General features: G+C 40.1%; 1 protein-coding gene across 1 annotated transcript; it reads right to left on the reverse strand.

Annotated features, from left to right (window-relative positions):
* Positions 1 to 512: 512 nt before the first annotated feature.
* Positions 513 to 21,106, reverse strand: LOC107000754 (C-type lectin domain family 2 member H-like). Its single transcript, XM_077953577.1, has 5 exons — positions 20,898 to 21,106; positions 20,685 to 20,797; positions 9,641 to 9,766; positions 7,367 to 7,584; positions 513 to 3,865 (listed from the first exon to the last, which is right to left on the reverse strand). The coding sequence occupies exons 1-4, from the start codon at positions 20,948 to 20,950 to the stop codon at positions 7,535 to 7,537; spliced, it is 342 nt and encodes a 113-aa protein (XP_077809703.1). The 5' UTR covers positions 20,951 to 21,106; the 3' UTR covers positions 513 to 3,865; positions 7,367 to 7,534.
* Between the last annotated feature and the right edge of the window lie 1,400 nt (positions 21,107 to 22,506).

A 22,506-nucleotide genomic window follows, 5' to 3' on the forward strand; every position in this document is an offset into this window, starting at 1 on the left:
GTTACAGCCCTGGTACTTCAAATATTTTCAGAGCAGTTTTTAATAAGCATGTGGGTACTTCCCCCTGCTCCCCACTTTGGCTCAGTGCAGAGTGATCAAGCCCAGCTTCCAGCTTCTCTCTGGAAAGCAAAGGACACAGACCAAATAACTAGCACCCCAGTTATTCTGGCTGCTACCCGAGGAACTGGATTTCATCTCACGTAACTGAGAGCACTGAAAGGACCTGGCGTACTCTAGATGCCTGAGGACCATTAAGAACAAACATTGTGGTTCCAACTACCATGAAGGTTTCAGTGGCACCCAGAACCTCTGTCTGGACTGATTGGCAAAGGTGTTCTCCTGTATGAGACCTGCCTGTGAAGACTGGAGAGGAAGCTGTTTTATCTGGTGCACAGACACTAATGCAGAGAGTCAAGGAAAATAAAGACATGGAAAATATGTTCTAAATGTTACCCACACAGCAGGTGGGTTCAGTCACTTGTCAGTTATCAACCCAATCACCACAGCCAGGGAGGATTTAGCAAGGAGATTTTATTACTTACAGAAAGTCAAGAGAACACTGGACAAAGCTCCCAAAGCAGTGCCTGCCCCAACTGGTAGTTGGGTCAGGTTTTATAAGCACAGGGTAGTGAGGAATAATCTGATTGGATCTTGCAATGAGGTGATGCTGGGAGGCATGATCTGACTGCATCCTGCCATGAAGTGATGCCAGGGTTCTATCCAGTTGGATCCTGGATCTTGCCATCCTGTGTCCACTTCTTCATTCGGTGCCTGTACCTCAGTCTGAAAGATTAGGTTTCCCTGTGGTTGCATACTTGTTTCACCTGCCCATGCTCAGGTTACATGACCTGAGGGTCCATGATGACTGAAGAACAACTCACAACTTTGTTACCATAAAAGTTGAACCATGCACGTTTATTGCTGCACTATTCACAATAGCCAAGACGTGGAATCAATGTAGATGCCTATCAACAGTGAATTGGATAAAGAAAATGTGGTGGCCAGGCGCGGTGGCTCAAGCCTGTAATCCCAGCACTTTGGGAGGCCGAGACGGGTGGATCACGAGGTCAGGAGATCGAGACCATCCTGGTGAACACAGTGAAACCCCGTCTCTACTAAAACTACAAAAAACTAGCCGGGCGAGGTGGCGGGCGCCTGTAGTCCCAGCTACTCGGGAGGCTGAGGCAGGAGAATGGCGTGAACCCGGGAGGCGGAGCTTGCAGTGAGCTGAGATCAGGCCACTGCACTCCAGCCTGGGTGACAGAGCGAGACTCCATCTCAAAAAAAAAAAAAAAAAAAGAAAAAAAAGAAAATGTGGTACATATACACCATGGAATACTACACAGCCATAAAAAAGAACAAAGTCATGTCCTTTGCAACAAAAGATGCAGCTGGAAGCCATCATCCTAAGTAAATTAATGCAGGCACAGAAAAGCAAATGCCACATATTCTCACCTATAAGTGGGAGCTAAATGCTGGGAACACGTGGACATAAAAATGGGAAAAATAGGCTTGGAATTACTAGAGCAGGGAGAGAGGGAAGATAAGGCAAGTTCTGAAAAACTACCTATTGGATATTATGCTCACTACCTGAGTGATGGGCTCGTTGGTATTGTAAGCTCAGGGTCATGCAATATACCCCTGTTAACAAACCTGCACAAGTACTTCCTAAATCTAAAGTAAAATTTGAAATAAAAACAAAACAAAAAACAAACCCAAACATGCTGCTGGTAACATAGAAAATATGGCTCATGGTAGTGGAAGCCCCCGTAAAGCATGTGTGATTGAAAAAAGTAAGAATCATAGCTGAACAAGGAAACACATAGACCAACCATATCTATAGGCTGTAAATGAGGTAGCATGGGAAAAAAACATTATATTGAATCAAAAAAAAAAAAAAAAAGTTGAACCAGATTTGTTAGGAAAGCAGGAACATAGGAAAGCCAGAGTGACACTATTTTAAAATCAGCTCCATCAAAAAACTAGCAAGGCATGTTCCTTGCCAGTCATGACCTACGGTTATAAGATGTTTACAGCTAAGGAAGTGATTTAGTAATGCTGCAAGGACAAACTCCTATGACAACAGAATGTCCAGATGTCCCAATATCACATAACGATACATGCTTTTAAGATAGCTAGAGTCATACTTTGATGTACTTATGCACTAAGATGACAAGGGTAAGTTTCTTTATATCAACAAAGTACTAAATTTTGTCATACTGACAGCCTACCCACATGTAGACATAGCTTAGCTTTAACATAGATAAAACCCCTATAAAAGAAGAGTTTAAAACAAAGACAGCACATTCCTCCTCTTGCTTTTGGAGGATGCCCTACGCTGTAACTTAGTAGCTTTCGATCAACTGTCTATTCTCTCCACACTCTGTGACTTTCCTTGAATTCCTTCCTGCAGGAGATCCAAGAACCGTCTTTCGGGGTCTGGCTCAGGAGCACCTTTCTGACAACAGATTAGTCCGGTGCAGTTACAAACCCCCTTCTTTTTTATGTCCATTCCATAATCTTGAGGGAAAGGGATGATGACCATTCTAACTACTTCTTGCTGATTAGGGACATAAACATTGGTTAGAGTAATAAAGTTGTTTAGTGTTTTGCTATAGGAGTTCCCTGGTATCAGGGCTGCATTTCAGGTGGAGTTGTTTCCATCCAGTTCTAAAGAAAGGTATAGAGAGTTAACAACTTAACATTATTTGCTCCAGAGAACAAAGAGAATGCTCAGATTTTATGCAAATGTTCATATCCAGGCTCCCAATCATGTCTTCTTCACAAATGAATGGTTAAAATTTGAAACTCCCTTAGTTTTTATTAGTCAATACAGCTGATCCCTGATTAGCTGACACAGGTGAGCTTTGATTGATTGATTTAGGTGAGTCTCGAAAGTCCCAAAGTTAAGGAGTGTGGGTTTTCCAGGAACTCAGAGCATTTGTATGAAATCTAGTTAGCAAATGGGTGCTATTTAAATTTAGGTCCAGTTAGTCACTCAGAATCCGTCTTGAAGGACTGGCTCAAACCCGCTGGCAAACAGCATTGCATTCCATCCAACAAAGAAGTGGTTGGCTACCTGCTCTGGGCCCATCTGATCGCTTGTAGGAATCCTAGTGGCACTGCAGTGGCCAATAGGGCAGCTAGAGCCATTTACTTAGGAGAGGCATTCAGGAAAGTACTGGTTACATTTGAACCAAAGTCTCTTGGGTTAAGTTGGTTCCTATTTCCAGGGGGAGTGAGTTTAAAGTCTCAAGGATTGCGTGGGCAGGATCCTGGTGGGGATCTCTTGTAGACATCTGTTAAAAACCAGTTAGAACAATTTTAAAGAGGAGTCAAATGCTTAGCCAAAATATGAGGGGTATCATAAGACGTGTAGGGTAGAACGCAGAAGAAATCCTATACCGGGGGAAACCAGCTGAATATATCTGGACATCGGAAACTTTATCCACTAAGTTCCGTTAGGAGACTTTCTGAAGATATCTCTTTCAGAGATTTTGCCAACTTTAAGCCCATTTAAATATGACTGGAAGTATTTATCCAGGTACAGCAGCAAGCATTAGAAGTCACTGAGCAGGCCAGGTGCAGTGGCTCATGCCTGTAATCTCAACACTTTGGGAGGCCAAGGCAGGTGGATCACCTGAGGTCAGGAGTTCCAGGCCAGAGGCCAGCCTGGCCCACATGGCAAAATCCAGTCTCTACTAAAAATATAAAAATTAGTCAGGTGTGGTGGCACATGCCTTTAACCCCAGCTAATTGGGGGGCTGAGGCAGGAGAATCACTTGAACTCGGGAGATGGGAGGTTGTAGTGAGCTGAGATCATGCCACTGCTCTCCACCCTGGGTGAGACAGAGTGAGACTCCATCTGAAAAAAAAAAAAAAAAAAAAAAGATTCACTGACCAATAAGATCTCATTACTGACCATAGTATCTCATGGATCTACTTTGTTCCCAATTCTGGTATCTAATGTCCCTAGTTGGTCAGATTTTTAAGAAGGGGGAGTCACCTGAATGACCCTGGAGCATCCCTAGTCAGGATCGAGACAAGAGCGTTGGGGGACTCCATCAGGACTGTTATAATCTAATATTGGAGGAACTTAGGAGAATCCAGGATCTAGTTCAGTCTACAGGCAGACAACAAGGACTTGAAGACAATGTACAGGGTTAAAATCTAAAAACAGTTGCAACTTTGCTTTCCTTAGAAGCATAACATTTCTCTCCTGTTGATGATGTAGGAGATCTTAGATTTTAGAACCTCTTGAGGCTAGGAAACAAAACCAAAGTAGCCTTTGGATTTTGCTTATAATCAAGGTTTTTGAACCTGCCAGAAAGTGACAATTTTTACTCATTCCCTGTGAAGCTGGGAACTCATGAAGCAAGGCATTTTACGCACTTTTTTTTTTTTTTTTTTTTCCTGAGACACAGTCTCACTCTGTCACCCAGGCTGGAGTGCAGTGGTGTGATTTCTACTCACTGCAACCCCCACTTCCTGGGTTCAAGCGATTCTTGTGCCTCAGCCTCTCGAGTAGCTGGGACTACCGGTGTGTGCCACAATGCCTGGGTAATTTTTGTGTTTTTAGTAGAGATGAGGTTTCACCATTTTGACCAGGCTGATCTCAAACTCCTAGTCTCAAGTGATCCACCCACCTCAGCCTGCCAACATGCTGGGATTACAGGTGTAAACCACCACCCCTGGCCTCTATGCATATTCTTAAATATGACATTTCAAGCCAAACCTTAGCAATATAACCAATATTCCCCATTGGATCCTGCTTATAAAGACAGAGTGGATTTTTACTGAACTTGCATAACTCAAGATAAAAATATTCACAAATCGTTTCTGAATTTTGGAGGAATCAAGTAGAGAGAAAAAGTAAATGCTTCCATATTTGTTCACAAAGGATTCTTTATCAAATTATTGCAAATGATTGATAGCTTGTGACAGAAAATTTCCTTCGCTCTGGAAAATAAAACATTGAAGTCATAAAAACATCCTTATGACTTAATTTTATGTAATTAATTTTGTTTTGCTTGATCTTAATTAGCAATTTTGGACTATAGCTGATTGCGAATGCTTCCAAAGAAGAAATTAAAATAATAACTGTGAATGACAAAAACCCAGAACAGCCATAGGTAAAGATCTGATTAAAGTTATCAATTAACAAGGAAATTTAAGTATTTCTGTGGCATACAATCATCCAACACAAAAATTTGCAATTATTACAGGTATCTCAGCATGTCAGTATTTTAGGAATCTCATAAAATTTCACATTTCTATAAATGATGAAATTACACAAACATAGCTTAAAGAAAGGTAAAACACCATTTCTTATCATTTCTTATTTGACAATGCTTCCAGTAGTATTTACCAAAGAAGCCTAATCATTTAATATCTCTACAAGAAAGATGTGCCTTTTGAGGGGGCATATCTAGGGGGCCCACCTGGAAAAATCCCAGTCAATGTTAGGCCAAAAGGCTTAATTTAGGATTTGGATTCTAGAGAAACCTGCCAAGGATGTCAAAAAGCTTAAAATACTTCCTTCAACAGATCATAAGTCACTGCCAAGAATACTACTCATTTAATCAGAGTGACAACCTAAAGACCTCAGAAAGTTACATGGATGTAAAAACCTTAACCCTTTTAAAGCTCAGTTTCCCTAAGCAGTCAAAGTTTAATAAAGATACCATGAAGCACTGGGAATTATCTTGGTAAAACACAGAATCTTTGTTTTCTAGGCCAGTTGCCTTGATCAGGGGAATATTCCTACTTGCAGGAATCAAGTAGAGAGAAAAAGTAAATGCTTCCATATTTGTTCACAAAGGATTATTTATCAAATTATTGCATTTATCAAATTATATGTTGTTACTTGTTTAGTAACAACATAGGAAGTCCTGGTAACAAAACAATTTTGACACATTAAGAAAAAACAACAATACAGAATCAAGTTACGCTGAAGTAAAATGTTGCCTTTCTAGACCTTTAAGATAAACCCCAAACCAGGACTGGACAGTTCTGAGGAAGGAATGTGGCAGAAATAGGAATTAGTCTGTAATTCAGAGAATGGCTGTTAAGGAAACATTGCAGAATTAAAAATCAAAGCCTCTTGTAATCTTACTAAGAACAAATCAATATTTTAAGAGACTCATATTGTTTTAATGTAGGAGACCAAAATTTAAATTTTGTATCAGTGCATCTTAACATCAAAGTTGCATTTTTTCCAACTTTTATTTTAGATTTAGGGGATACATGTGCAGGTCTGTTCCTTGCAGTTTTTCTAGGGGCATGGTGGAAGCTGCTGATGAATCTACCATTCTGGATTCTGGAGGATGGTGGCCCTCTTCTCAACGCTCTACTAGGTAGGATCCCAGTGGGGACATAACTGGCAACTGCAGACATAACTGTTTGGCTTGCTACAAATCCGTTTTCTGTCTATAAAGATTCTGACTCCATTGTCATTCAGGAAGGCACATTCTCCACCTCCTCTGATAGCAAGCCTAAATCCAAACACAAAAATATTACATATTTATAAGTGAGACACCTGCATTTGTTCCTCGCCTATCATCTTCTGTACCCCCTCCATATTTTAATGTGGATAAGAGAAAAGCAAAAGTCTGTCATTAATATTGCTTCATAGTAATATAAACCATTTCTGTATTTAGCGTCCTTTATGTCCTCAAGGTCCTTGCTTGAAAATCGCAAGCTTATCATTTATCCACACCAAGCCCAGATATGTTGATAGGTATTTAACTGATGCTTGCTGCTGCACCCAAATGAACTGCTGCCATTGGTGGTCTTCCATCAAGATGATTTCCAGTCTCCTCCCAAATTGTTTTATAAATGTGTGAAAATTAAAAACAAAACAAAACAAAACAAACAAACAAAACAAACAAACAAACAAAACACTAGTAAATTCCTGAAAGGGCTTAGCGTTGATTAATGGATATGACTGGGTTCCTACATTTTATCTGCTGTAATGTAATGATTATATTCAAAATACCCCTTTGAAATGTTCACAGTCCAAGGAACTGTTACTAGTTTCCTTCTGGTGATAAGATTTTAGGAGAGACAGATTCCCATGAGTTCCCTGGATGCTTTCCTATTGTAAATGGATGCAACAGCTGGAAGAGTGGGCTTAACAGCCTTGTGGATATCAGCTCCTCAGTGGCTTCCTATGATTGTAGAACCTTTGTTGTACATCAGCTGTAAGCAGGGATTTCAGCAGTTTTAAATCAGTGGATGAAAGCGTGAAATTGTGTCAAATGTCACTGTCATGTTAAAGATTTCAACTGAAATCAAAGTTAGGTAAAGCTTTCCCAAAGACACAGCTAATAAATGGAAGAGCATAAAAAGAGTTTAGACTTCTTACCTCATATTGCAGTAAGTTTTCCATCATACTACATTTCTTATCTCATAAACACAACTCACACACATAACCATATATAAACACAGCAGAAAGATGAGAAGTCTCAAAACATGCGTGTTATTATATTCCGTGTTGTCCATCCATCTCCAAATGTGATGGGATGATTCTCTTCTAAGGCCAATCCAATGGTTGGAAGGGGCTTTGTATCTTTTCAGGAAATTCTATAATAAAACAGAAAGTAACACTGTGCATCCCTTTCTTTCATGTTACTCTGGAGTCTCTCTTCCCTATCCCTTCTCTTTTTGACTGGCAGCATGGTGTAATTAAGCAGCATAAACTCTGGAGTGAGACTAATTCCCAATTCTCAGTTTAAGTCATTTAATGTCTCTGATCCTAAATTACTTTATTTAAAGTGAGCATATATCCCAGTTTCATTGGGAAATTCCCAGTTTATGCTTGTCATTCCACCAATGTATTAATGATCACTTTTAATACCCTATATATCTTAATCTAGATGACAAATTATATAATTACCTTACATCTTAATAGAATGAGAACAATACATCTCATCTTAGAGGTTCACCGTGAGAATTACATGAGGAAATACATCTAAAATGTCTCACAGGGTTCCAGGCAGAGAACACACCCTCAACGAATGTTAGACATAAAAACACATCTCATGCCCCTGGAATGGGATTCTTCCTAGTATATTAGCTTTAACCCTATGTAGCCAACCTGCCTCAGGGGGCTAAGTATTTGACAGAAAACATGATCCAAAAATATGTCTTACCAGTTCCTCCATAGTTGCAAACTGAGCAAGGCTGGCTTCTAATGAGACACAGAATGTTTGATTCAATATCCAATTTCTTATGTCTTCAGAAAAATAAAAACATTTACTCCTAAATCTAACCCAGCTTTTTGGCCAAGCAGCGTATTTAGGTGACTCTACCACTCGCTTTTCCTTTCTTGCTAAAAGTGAGACAATCACAATGAAACATAATAAATAAATGTTTTCACTCCTTTTATCTATTGTTTCTGCTTACTTTCCTGAGGTCAGTTTTGAGGTGTACATATCTGATTGCTGTTTTCCTAACTCATCACAAAGTGCCTTATCCTAAGCACAGCAATCATCAGTCCGGTGGTTTCCAGCTGGATATCTGCACTCTTGACTTTCTGAAATTTACACTGACCCTAACGGTTTCAAGGAAATCAATTTCTGTAGCATCGACTTCCATAGTACTGTACTTTCACAGGTCATACAGATGATTTTTCCATATTCTCCCTCATATTAGCCCTTCTTCCTCTTGACAAAGCAATGCTGAGGACCTATTACCTCTGTATACACGAGATGATTTTATGTATACAGTTCTCTGTACTTTCGTGCATTCTCAATCTGCTTCAGTAGAAGATACCAGCTCTTAAGGCCAGATGATTTGCCTGAAAACATTTCAAGTAGACATCTTACTTTATTTTTAATAAAAATGACAATTCTGAGAGGAACTTGTCAGGAAATAGTTCCATAAGTGGAATTCCTATACCTATAGCCTTTCTCATATCAATGGATGGCAAATGCATTCTTGCCAAGGCTCAAAAGAAAAGACAGGCTTACCTTAGACATTTCTCTTTCTAAGACTTTTTATCCAATTTGATATAAAATACTGTTGGCTCAGCTTTCAAAATATCCAGAATCTGACCACCCTCCCCTACCTAGTCTCAATATAGCAATCAAATGATTATTCTACAATGAAAGTCACATCATGACATTCCTCTCATACAACTCCCCTCATCTAGTCTCCCTATTGCACTGAAGGTAAAAGCCAAAGTCTTTAACGGACTCTCAAGGTTCCTCTGTTCCTGATGCCCCATGGTACCACTCTTCTTCTCCATCTTCACTCTGCTTTACCTACAGCAGCCTCCTTGCTCTTCCTCAAATAAGCCAGGAAGAGTCCTCCTTCAGGCTTTTGGTCTACTTGTTCTCTGTCTGGAATAGGTTCCTCCACCTCTTTCAAAAGGTTGCTGAAATGTCATCTTCCCAAGAAAGCTTGGTTTTGTCAGTCTATTGCAACCCATTGTACCTCCACCCTTATTTATTTTTACTTGTGTTTTTCTGCTGGAATATAAGTTCTGAAGAGTAGGAATTCTTTTGTGTGTGTTTTGTTTGTTGATGTAATTCAAGCATTTCACACAGTGACAAGCACATAATGGAGCTTAATAAATATTTATTGACAACAAAAACATATGAAGAATATTGTACAGTTTGGAGAACAAGTAACTTACCTGACAAAACAATAGAAAGTACAATCACACTTGTAGTGAGGACTGCAATGATGAACAAGCAACAGTAAACCTTGGCAGGAGTTACTGCAGACATAAGTGCTAGACATTTTCTTTGCAGAGTTTTATCTGTAAAATACAAATATCAGAATCTCAATCTCAGGAATATCCTAGGGAGAAAAATTTCATCATAGAATCAACACTAAGATCAGATGTACTTCAATTCTCCTACTGCCAACTCCTTTCACAAAAGGGCTTGGTTCATAAATTAGAATAATGGCCCAAAGAGGGCTAGAGCTAAAAACTGAATTCCTCCCATGCCCAGGGAATCTTCCAGTTATTGGAAAAAGAGTAGAAATTGTGATGAAAAAGAAACATACACAATCCAGATATAGCCCCATAGTAAAGCAGCTGGTTAGAAGCAACAGGGGAAGCAGAAAATAAATCAATGTAATTCACCATATTGACAGAATGAGACAAGGGACAACATACGAGCATCTGAATAAATGCTGCAAGAGGATGTAAAAAACTTAATATTCATCCACGATAGTAAGACTCAACAAATCAGAAATTGAAGAACCTTCTTCAACCTGATAAAGGGCATCTACAGAAAAACTACAGCTAGCACCAAACTTAAGGATGAAAGAATAAATGCTTTCCCCCAGTGACGTGGAACAAGGCAAGGATGTCTGATCTCTCTCACCAATCCAATTTAACATTTTATTGGATGTCCCATTAGGGGCAAAAAGGCAAGAAAAAAGAAATAAATGTCATGCAGATTGGAAAGAAATAAAGGCATTGCTATTCGCAGACAACATAGTTGTCTGCATGTAAAATTCTAAGGAATCTACCAAATGGCTATGAGAATAAATGAATTTGGCAAAGCTACAGGATTAGCTATGTTCATATATAAAAAACACTTATATTTCCATATATTCATAATTATGAAGTGGAAATTTAAATATAAAAACTGCCATTTATAATAACACAAAAGATATCAAATAAATCTATCAAAATATGTTTAGGATCAGTATGATGGAAGCTGGAAACCAAAGTGACAAAGAAATCAAAGACTTGAATCAACAGAGAGATATAAGATATTCATAGACTGGAATATGCAATATTGCTGGATGTCAATTATACCCAAACAGGTTTAGAGATTCAGTGCAATCCTGATAAACACTGCAGTATGAATTTTTTGTAGAAATAAGCCGGGTAATTTTAAAATTATAAGAAAAATCAAAGAACTAGAACAGCTGAACAATTTTGAAGGAAAAAAAAATGGCCAAATTTGGAAATCAGGGAACCTGCTTTCATAATTTACAAAGTAACAGAAACAAAGACAGTATGATATTGATAAAAGAACAAACATATAAATCAATGGAACAGAAAAAAATTTCAGAAACAAATCTAAACATGTATGGTCAATTGACATTTGACAGAAGTGGAAAGTAATCAGGCAGGTAAGGGGTAATATTTTCTGAACTCATAGTGCTGGAAAAATTGAGTGTCTTAATGCAAAATAGTGAAACTCAACTCACACCTAATACCTTATAAGAAAATGAGCTCAGAATAAATCTTAGACTCATATATGAAGCCTCAAACACTAAAACTATTAGAAGGAAAGAGGAAAATAAAATTTTTGTGAGCTTGAATTAGGCAAAAATTTCTTAGATACAACACCAAAAGCATTATCAATATTTTAAAACTTGATAAATTGAACTTTAACGTAATTAAAATTGTCTGCTAGAAAAAAAAAAAACCCTGAAAAGGGAATAAAAAGACAAGCAAAGGCAGAAAAACAGCTTTCTAAAAAGCAACTTGTATCTAGAATATATTAAGAACTCAAAACTCAACAATAAGAAAATGAAAACTAGATTAAAAAGTGGGTCAACGATTTGGAGATATACTTGATTAAAGAGGGTATATGAATAGCAAATAAGTGCATAAAAACATGCTTGAAATAACCAGCCATTTGAGAGATACAAATTAAAACCATAATGAGTGACTACTACATGGTTATTAGAGTAGCAAAGAAAACAAAAGAAAAAAAGGAACAACCAACTGCTGGTGAGGAAGGGATGTGATATGGTTTGCATCTGTGTCCCCACCCAAATCTTATGTTGAATTGTAATCTCCAGTGTTGCAGGTGGGGTGTGGTGGGAGGTGATTGGGTCATAGGGGCAGATTTCCCCCTTGGTACTGTGTCGCGATGAGTGAGTCCTCGTGAGATCTGGTTGTTGAAAACTGTGTGGTGCCCTCCCTCACTTCCTCTCTTCCTCCTGCTCAGACCAAGCGAAGTATGGACTCCCCCTTTGCCTTCCGCCATGAAGTGTAAGTTTCCTGAGGCATCCCCAGAAGCTAAGCAGATGCCAGAATCATGCTTCCTGGCCAGCCTGTGGAATGGTGAGCCAATTAAACCTCCTTTCTTACAAATTACTCAGTCTCAGGCACTTTCTTTATAGCAGTGCGAGAATGGACAGGATGCAACTGGAATTTTCATGCAGCATCACTGGAAATGCAAAATATTATGGGCATTTTGGAAAACGGTTAAGCAGTTTGTTATGGTAAATGTAAATTCCCCACATGCCCTAGCCATCCTATCCCTAGGTATTTAGACAAGGGAAGTGAAAACTTGTGTTTACTCAAAAACCTGAAAGGAATATTTTACACCAGTTTTATTCATTATCACAAAAAACTAGCAACAGCTCCAATATGCTTCAGCTGCTGAAGAGGTGAACCACTATTCCTCATCCCTAATAAAAGAAAAAACTTGATCATACATTCACAATTGTCAATTTCTTACTGTGTGTTAGCTGGCCAAACTTTTGTCTGGTTTTTCTCCTCCTCACAAGCCCTACATGTGTTTGCCTGCAAGTTTTCCTAAAGGCCCCAAAGCACAGACTTGCAAAAAACATCCTGCCTTAACCTGCCCACATTGCACCATTTCCTGTTGAAACGCCTCCACTTTGCCCCTTGCTCTCTCCTACACCACTAAGTTTTTTGTTGTTGTTGCTGTTTTTTGGTTTTTTTGGGGGTTTTTTTTGGTTTCGCTTTGTTTTGTTTACAGAGTCTCTGTAGCCCATGCTGGAGTGCAGAGACATGATCTCGGTTCACTGCAAGCTTCCACCTCCCGGGTTCACGCCATTCTCCTGCCTCAGCCTCCTGAGTACCTGGGACCACAGATGCCCACCACCATGCCCGGCTAATTTTTTGTATTTTGTTTAGTAGAGACGGGGTTTCACCATGTTAGCCAGAATGGTCTCAATCTCCTGACCCCGTGATCCACCCACCTCGGCCTCCCAAATTGCTGGGATTACAGGCGTGAGCCACGGCGCCAGCCCACTAACATATTTTTGAAATCAGTGTTATTCCTATTGCAACAGTCCTTTTGAATAAAGTTTCTCCCTATCTTGTTTTTCTTTGACAAATGATACATACTATAATACAGATGACTTGAAAATGTATTATTGTTAAGTGAATGAAGTCAGATTCTACAGTTGCCAGCTGCAGGATTTCATTGATGTGACATTCTGGAAAAGCAAAAGTGTAAGAACAGAAAAGAGATCAGTGGTTGCCAAGGGCTAGGGGCAGAGGAAGAGACATTCTACAAAGGGACATGAGGGAATTTGGAGTGGGCGGGTATGGTTCTATATCTTGACTTTTACGGCAGTTACATGAATATATATGTTTACTGTAGAAATCTACACCAAAAGAGTGAATTTTACTGAATATAAATTGTAATACTTTAAAAGTCCCTGCCAACTTTCGGTCATTTAATATACATCTACAAGAATAACAGGGAGCTTCAGCTTCAGTTCTAGACAGTGGAAAAGATGGGTAAGATTGGATGATCTTAAGCAGTAAATATTGTTCGGATATTTTGGCTCATATAAAAATATCAGCCTTTATTCTTTCTGGTTCTACACTAATGCAAAATTGTCTTACAGGTTCAGAATACTAAGACTTCCATAATTCTTTTTCGTTGTTACTAGGGTAATGTGTAACTCAACCCTTAAAATTTCCCCCAAATCTCCCATTTGCCTCTCTTAATCATCTTCTAAATGTCCCTGCTTTCTCTTCTTCTTTTTTATATCTCTGGTTCCTCCTGCTAATACTGAGACAGCCAGGCATGAAGGGGTCCCTGGAGAAACTCCAACTAGCCTGCCCACTGAGGTGGAGCCTTGGGAAGTTCACAAGGTTCGCAGCAGGGAGAAGCCTGAGTCTGGCCCCTCTTTTTTATGTGTGGAACCTGGGATCCAAACGGCCAGGTGGGAAGCACTCCAGCGGAAGGACTCTGGCCTTGCCAAAGTAACTGTTTCCCCCCTTTTTCCCATTTTTCACCCAATAAAACTCTACTTCATACACTCTTTAAAGTATCTGTGAGCCTGAATTTTCATGGCTGTGGGACAAAGAATCCCATTTTTAGCTGAAATAAGGAAAGGTCCTACAGCAATATTCCCACATGCATCTTGTTCCATTTCCCTCTCTTGCTCACTTACTTCTCTTCTACCTTTCTAATAGTGTGTCCTGACTCCTGCAGATTCATATCACTCTTAAAGTACACACTGAACACAATACTCTTCAGACTTCTAGTTGGAAAAACAACATTAGGAATTATCTCTCAGAAGAACAAAGAAATAAAGCATTATTGGATGGCCGAATAGGAATAGCTCCAGCCTCCAGCTCTCAGTGTGAGTGACACAGAAGATGGGTGATTTCTGCATTTTCAGCTGAGGTGCAGACTGACACCTCACACCTCACACCTCACACGGCTGGTACACCTCTGAGATGAAGCTTTCAGAGCAAGAATCAGACAGCAACACTTGCTGATCAGCAATATTCTGTCTTCTGCAGTCTCTGCTGCTGATACCCAGGCAAACAGGGGCTGGAGTGGACCTCAAGCAAACTCCAACAGACCTGCAGCTGTGGGTCCTGACTGTTAGAAGGAAAACTAACAAACAGAAAGGACACCCACACCAAAACCCTATCAGTATGTCACCATCATCAAAGACCAAAGGCAGATAAAACCACAAAGATGGGGAAAAAATAGTGCAGAAAAGCTGGAAATTCAAAAAATCAGAGTGCATCTCCCCCTCCAAAGGAATGCAGCTCATCGCCAGCAACAGAACAAAGCTGGATGGATAATGACTTTGATGAGCTGAGAGAAGAAAGTTTCAGTCGATCAAACTTCTCAGAGCTAAAGGAGGAACTACGTACCCAGTGCAAAGAAACTAAAAACCTTGAAAAAAGAATGGAAGAATGGATAACTAGAATAACCAATGCAGAGAAGTCCATAAACGAACTAATAGAGATGAAAACCATGACACGAAAACTATGTGACAAATGCAAAAGTTTCAGTAACTGACTCGATCAATTGGAAGAAAGAGTATCAGTGATTGAAGATCAAATGAATGAAATGCAGCAAGAAGAGAGTTTAGAGAAAAAAGAGTAAAAAGAAATGAACAAAGCCTCCAAGAAATAAGGGATTATGTGAAAAGACAAAATCTATGTCTGATTGGTGTGCCTGAAAGTAATGGGGAGAATGGAACCAAGTTGGAAAACACTCTGCAGGATATTATCCAGGAGAACTTCCCCAACCTAGCAAGGCAGACCAACATTCAAATTCAGGAAATACAGAGAACGCCACAAAGATACTCCTCGAGAAGAGCAACTCCAAGACACATAATTGTCAGATTCACCAAAGTTGAAATGAAGGAAAAAAATGTTAAGGGTAGCCAGAAAGAAAGGTCAGGTTACCCACAAAGGGAAGCCCATCAGACTAACAGCAAATCTCTCAGCAGAAACTCTACAAGCCAGAAGAGAGTGGGGGCCAATATTCAACATTCTTAAAGAAAAGAATTTTCAACCCAGAATTTCATATCCAGCCAAACTAAGTTTCATAAGTGAAGGAGAAATAAAATTCTTTACAGACAAGCAAATGCTTAGAGATTTTGTCACCACCAGGCCTGCCCTACAAGAGATCCTGAAGGAAGCACTAAACATGGAAAGGAACAAACGGTACCAGTCATTGCAAAAACATGCCAAAATGTAAAGACCATCAATGCTAAGAAGAATCTGCATCAACTAACGAGCAAAATAACCAGCTAATATCATAATGACAGGATCAAGTTCACACATAATAATATTAACCTTAAATGTAAATGGACTAAATGGTCCCATTAAAAGACACAGATTGGCAAATTGGATAAAGAGTTAAGACACATCAGTTTGCTGTATTCAGGAGACCCACCTCACATGTAGAGACACATATAGGCTCAAAACAAAGGGATGGAGGAAGATCTACCAAGCAAATGGAGAACAAAAAAAAAAAGCAGGGGTGGCAATCCTAGTCTCTGATAAAACAGACTTTAAACCATCAAAGATCAAAAGAGACAAAGAAGGCCATTACATAATGGTAAAGGGATCAATTCAACAGGAAGAGCTAACTATCTTAAATATATATGCACCCAATACAGGAGCACCCAGATTCATAAAGCAAGTCCTTAGAGACTTACAAAGAGACTTAGACTTTCATACAATAATAATGTGAGACTTTAACACCCCACTGTCAACATTAGACAGATCAACAAGACAGAAAGTTAATAAAGATATCCAGGAATTGAACTCAACTCTGCACCAAGTGGACCTAATAGACATCTACAGAACCCTCCACCCCAAATCAACAGAATATACATTCTTCTCAGCATCACATCACACTTATTCCAAAACTGACCACATAGTTGGAAATAAAGCACTCCTCAGCAAATGTAAAAGAACAGAAATTATAGCAAACTGTCTCTCAGACCACAGTGCAATCAAACTAGAAATCAGGACTAAGAAACTCAATCAAAACCGCTCAACTACATGGAAACTGAACAACCTGCTCCTGAATGACTACTGGGTACATCACGAAATGAAGGTAGAAATAAAGATGTTCTTTGAAACCGATGAGAACAAAGATACAACATACCAGAATCTCTGGGACACATTTAAAGCAGTGTGTAGAGGGAACTTTATAGCCCACAAGAGAAAGTAGGAAAGATCTAAAATTGACACCCTAACATCACAGTTAAAAGAACTAGAGAAGCAAGAGCAAACACATTCAAAAGCTAACAGAAGGCAAGAAACAACTAAGATCAGAGCAGAACTGAAAGAGATAGAGACACAAAAAACCCTCCAAAAAAATCAATGAATCCAGGAGCTGGTTTTTTTGAAAAGATCAACAAAATTGATAGACCGCTAGCAAAACTAATAAAGAAGAAAAGAGAGAAGAATCAAATAGATGCAATAAAAAATGATAAAGGGGATATCATCACCGACCCCACAGAAATACAAACAACCATCAGAGAATACCATAAATACCTCTACACAAATAAACTAGAAAACCTAGAAGAAATAGATAAATTCCTGGACACATATACTCTCCCAAGATTAAACCAGGAAGAAGTTGAATCCCTGAATAGACCAATAGCAGGCTCTGAAATTGAGGCAATAATTAATAGCCTACCAACCAAAAAAAGTCCAGGACCAGACACATTCACAGTTGAATTCTACCAGAGGTACAAGGAGGAGCTGGTACCATTCCTTCTGAAACTATTCCTATCAATAGAAAAGGAGGGAATCCTCCCTAACTCATTTTATGAAGCCAACATCATCCTGATACCAAAGCCTGGCAGAGACACAACAGAAAAAGAGAATTTCAGACCAATATCCCTGATGAACATCAACGCAAAAATCCTCAATAAAATACTGGCAAATGGAATCCAGCAGCACATCAAAAAGCTTATCCACCATGATCAGGTGGGCTTCATCCCTGGGATGCAAGGCTGCTTCAACATATGCAAATCAATAAATGTAATCCAGCATATAAACAGAACCAAAGACAAAAACCACATGATTATCTCAATAGATGCAGAAAAGGCCTTTCACAAAATTCAACAGCCCTTCATGCTAAAAACTTTCAATAAATTCGGTATTGATGGAACATATCTCAAAATAATGAGAGCTATTTATGACAAACCAACAGTCAATATCATACTGAAAGGGCAAAACCTGGAAACATTCCTTTTGAAAACTGGTAAAAGACAGGGATGCCCTCTCTCACCACTCCTATTCAACACAGTGTTGGAAGTTCTGGCCAGGGCAATCAGGCAAGAGAAAGAAATAAAGGGTATTCAGTTAGGAAAAGAAGAAGTCAAATTGTCCCTGTTTGCAGATGACATGATTATATATTTAGAAAACCCCATCATCTCAGCTCAAAATCTCCTTAAGCTGATAAGAAACTTCAGCAAAGTCTCAGGATACAAAATCAATGTGCAAAAATCACAAGCATTCCTCTACACCAATAACAGACAAACAGAGAGCCAAATCATGAATGAACTCCCAATTGCTTCAAAGAGTATCAGATACCTAGGAATCCAACTTACAAGGAATGTGAAGGACCTATTCAAGGAGAAATGTAAACCACTGCTCAACGAAATAAAAAAGGATGGAAACAAATGGAACAATACATCATGCTCATGGATAGGAAGAATCAATATCATGAAAATGGCCATACTGTCCAAGGTAATTTATAGATTCAATGCCATCCCCATCAAGCTACCAATGACTTTCTTCACAGAATTGGAAAAAACTGCTTTAAAGTTCATATGGAACTAAAAAAGAGCCCGTATTGCCAAGACAATCCAAAGCCAAAAGAACAAAGCTGGAGGCATCACGCTACCTGACTTCAAACTATACTAAAAGGCTACAGTAACCAAAACAGCATGGTACTGGTACCAAAACAGAGATATAGACCAATGGAACAGAACAGAGCCCTCAGAAATAATACCACACATATACAGCCATCTGATCTTTGACAAACCTGACAAAAAGAAGAAATGGGGGAAAGGATTCCCTATTTAATAGATGGTGCTGGGAAAATTGGGTAGCCATAAGTAGAAAGCTGAAACTGGATCCTTTCCTTACTTCTTATATGAAAATTAATTCAAGATGGATTAGAGACTTAAATGTTAGACCTAAAACCATAAAAACCCTAGAAGAAAACCTAGGTAATACCATTCAGGACATAGGCATGGGCAAGGATTTCATGTCTAAAACACCAAAAGCAATGGCACCAAAAGTCAAAATTGACAAATGGGATCTAATTAAACTAAAGAGCTTCTGCACAGCAAAAGAAACTACCACCAGAGTGAACAGGCAATCTACAGAATGGGAGAAAATTTTTGCAAACTACTCATCCAACAAAGGGCTAATATCCAGAACCTACAAAGAACTCAAACAAATTTACAAAAACAAGAACAACAACAACAAAAGAAACAAAAACAACCCCACCAAAAAGTGGGCAAAGGATATGAATGGACACTTCTCAAAATAAGACATTTACACAGCCAACAGACACATGAAAAAATGCTCATCATCACTGGCCATCAGAGAAATGCAAATCAAAACCACAATGAGATACCATCTCACACCAGTTAGAATGGTGATCATTAAAAAGTCAGGAAACAATAGGTGCTGGAGAAGATGTGGGGAAATAGGAACACTTTTACACTGTTGGTGGGACTGTAAACTAGTTTAACCATTGTGGAAGACAGTGTGGCGATTAGCACTAGAAATACCATTTGACCCTGTGATCCCATTACTCGGTATATACCCAAAGGATTATAAATCATGCTGCTATGAAGACACATGCACACGTATGTTTATTGTGGCACTATTCACAATAGCAAAGACTTGGAAGCAACCCAAATGTCCATCAATGACAGACTGGATTAAGAAAATGTGGCACATATACACCATGGAATACTATGCAGCCATAAAAAAGGATGAGTTCATGTCCTTTGTAGGGACATGAATGAAGCTGGAAACCATCATTCTCAGCAAACTATCGCAAGAACAGAAAACCAAATACCTCATGTTCTCACTCATAGGTGGGAATTGAACAATGAGATCACTTGGACACAGGAAGGGGAACATCACACACTGGGGCCTATTGTGGGGAAGGGGAGGGGGACGGATAGCATTAGGAGATATACCTAATGTAAATGACAAGTTAATGGGTGCAGCACACCAACATGGCACATGTATACATATGTAACAAACCTGCATGTTGTGCACATGTACCCTAGAACTTAAAGTATAAAAAAAAAGAAATAAATAAAGCATTATTACTGGTCAAATTTTACTCAGTTTCAGGATCTGTAAAACTTAACCACAGGATGCATTTTAAAAAACAAGTTTCACAACTGTACCAGGTAATAAATATTTAGTTTCAGTTTTGTAAACATTCTTTAGAATATAACATTTGGCTTAGTTAGTAAGAATGTAACATTTGGGCTTAGTTCATAAGAATCGTAACTTAGCAAGAATGTAACTTAGCCAAAATGTACATTTGTAACATCTAAAGAATGTTGGAATGCACTGCTCCGGGAGACAGATTTGAAAAGACCGATTTGAGTAATAACAAAACTCCCGTCCGGCACAGTCGGCTCTGCGTTAATTTCTCTTTCTCCACTGTAATCCCCCTGTCTTGATAAATCGGTTCTATCTAGCAAGCAAAGGGAACCCATTGGACGGTTACAACAGTACCAGGAATGCTAAGAGCTAGGAGCAACATGTTACAAAAACAGTGGCACCCCTCCTTAAAAAACAAGTTTCCCCAAGAAAGGTGGGAGGAAAATAGAGGTTCAGGACAGTTGCAAATAGATGCCTATCTTCCAAATAAAATGTCAAGTCTTGTTGAGGTCACAGCATCCACAAGTTTCCAACCTAGCCTGGAAAAACAAGTCGGATCAGAGACAGGTTGGGGGAGGGCCTGTGGGTGGCCCTGAAGCAGGCCACTAGGACGCCCTGTTTCCCTCTCTCGGCCTTTCCAAAAGTCCTTAAGCCACAGACAGCCGTGGCCCATCCAGGGGGCACTCCCCTCTCAGGTCCCCCAAAGTTCTGCAAACTCTGACGACAAAGGCAAGTCAGAGTCCTGTGACATGTGGGGAGGCATCGGACAGATTTTTCTTTTCATGGCCTGGTCAGAGCGGATGCTCACCCATCTGAGAAGGCCCTGGAGGGGTCACACTGGGTAAATCGAAGCGAAGCCGCCTTCTTCCGCTTTTTTCGGAGCTCCAGGAGAAGGCTCCTCCTTCACTCCAGGGCGGGGCTCTGCAGAAAAGGCGGGGAAGCACCGAGGGAGGAGTACTGGGGCTGCGGGATTCGCACCTACATAGGCTTCTAGAATCTCTGGCGCCCACACTGCACCCACCTACGCAGCCCCTTTCCGGTCCAACGGGCTCCAAACCTCAAGTTTCCGCACATCTCCCAGAGAAGCGTCCCCGCCGCAGCCCCGGGTGGGCGGGAAGCGAGGCTGCGCCCAGCACCGGCCCCACCTCCCCCGCGCCCGCGGGAGATTTGCTTGCGGCTGGATCCTCCGCCTTCAGTTTCACCGCAGCCGCCCGCTGTTGTGGCGCTTGTGACCCGAGCAGGAAGCCCAGAGACAAACCAGAAAGACAGGAAGGGGATTCCTGGACTTTCTTTCCACCTCTGGCAGGGACGCGACCCTCCTTCAGCTAGGAGTGCCTGGCCGGGTCTGGTGTACCCCTTACCCTGTCTTGAGGATCCCCTTGTCCCCGGAATTAGGGGGAACCCAATGGAGGCCTGGACCCAGGGCCTATTCCCATCGTGGGCCACAGGGGCTTTTTAGGCAGTGAAACTACCCTATGTGAAATGGTGGATATGTTATAGGAGGCAGAAACAAATTATTTGGGTAGACAGGGTAAGGCAAATCCCCGGTAGAAAACTTTCCTTTTAACAAAAAGCAGCTCAAAAGTAGCTCCCTTTCTAACCTCATGCAGTTCAAAGAAATCACTTTTTTTCTAATAACAAGAGACCTGAAAGAGCAGACAGTAAAACACAGAAAAGACAGCTGGGACACAGAAGGACTGAGGTGGACAGCGGGGAGTTTCCTGGGTAATCACCAAGCTTCACACTTATACCACAGGCCCCAGTAAAACAGTGGGCCTTAATAAGCACATTCCTTTCTGTTCAGGCGCACCAAGATGCCTAGGGCTGCAAGAAGATGTATGGGAATCGACACAGAAACTTTTCCTACCACATAAGCAGGACAAAGAAACAGACTGAGAGTTGGCCTATATGCTCACGGAATGAGATAAGAGATGATAAAAAATTCTGCTCTGTACAGAGAACACACCTGTTCCCAACTAAACCCTGGGGCCCTAGGAAGATAAGACAAGACATCCCCTCCTCACAAGCCCCCTCCTCACCAGCTTCCCTCCCCGCCGGCCTCACGAGCCCATTTATAAAATCTCTGACATTTTTACTACAACTTGGCAATCTGCTTACGATCCCTCTCTGTAACAGAAACCTGTTCTTTCCTTTTGCCTGTTAAACTCCTGCTCCAAACTCACTCTGTCTGTGTGTGTCCGAGACCTTGATCTCCTTGAGCCATGAGACTAAGGTCTTGGTATTTACCCCAGATAACGAGACTGCTTCAGATATATCTCATACGTTTGTCAAACCCACAGAATGTACAACAGAAAGAAGGAACCCTAAACGATGGACTTACTTATAATTATCAATATTTGTTCATCAAGGCAAATGGCACAACACTAATGGGTGATGTTACTAATAAGGGAAATTGTGCAGGAGGAAGAAGTGATAAATGAGAATTCTACACTTGCCACTCAATTTTTCCACAACCCTAAAACTATTCTAAAATGATATGTATTAATTATTTTTAAAAAGCAGATGACTTTTTGTCAGTGTTATGATTGTTTTTAGCTGTAACATAGAAACCTATAATCATCCTTCAATTTAACTTATAATTTGTTGATATATATATATATATATGTGTG

This window comes from Macaca mulatta, chromosome 11 (genome assembly GCF_049350105.2).
Source record: "Macaca mulatta isolate MMU2019108-1 chromosome 11, T2T-MMU8v2.0, whole genome shotgun sequence".
Taxonomy (NCBI): Eukaryota; Metazoa; Chordata; class Mammalia; order Primates; family Cercopithecidae; genus Macaca; species Macaca mulatta.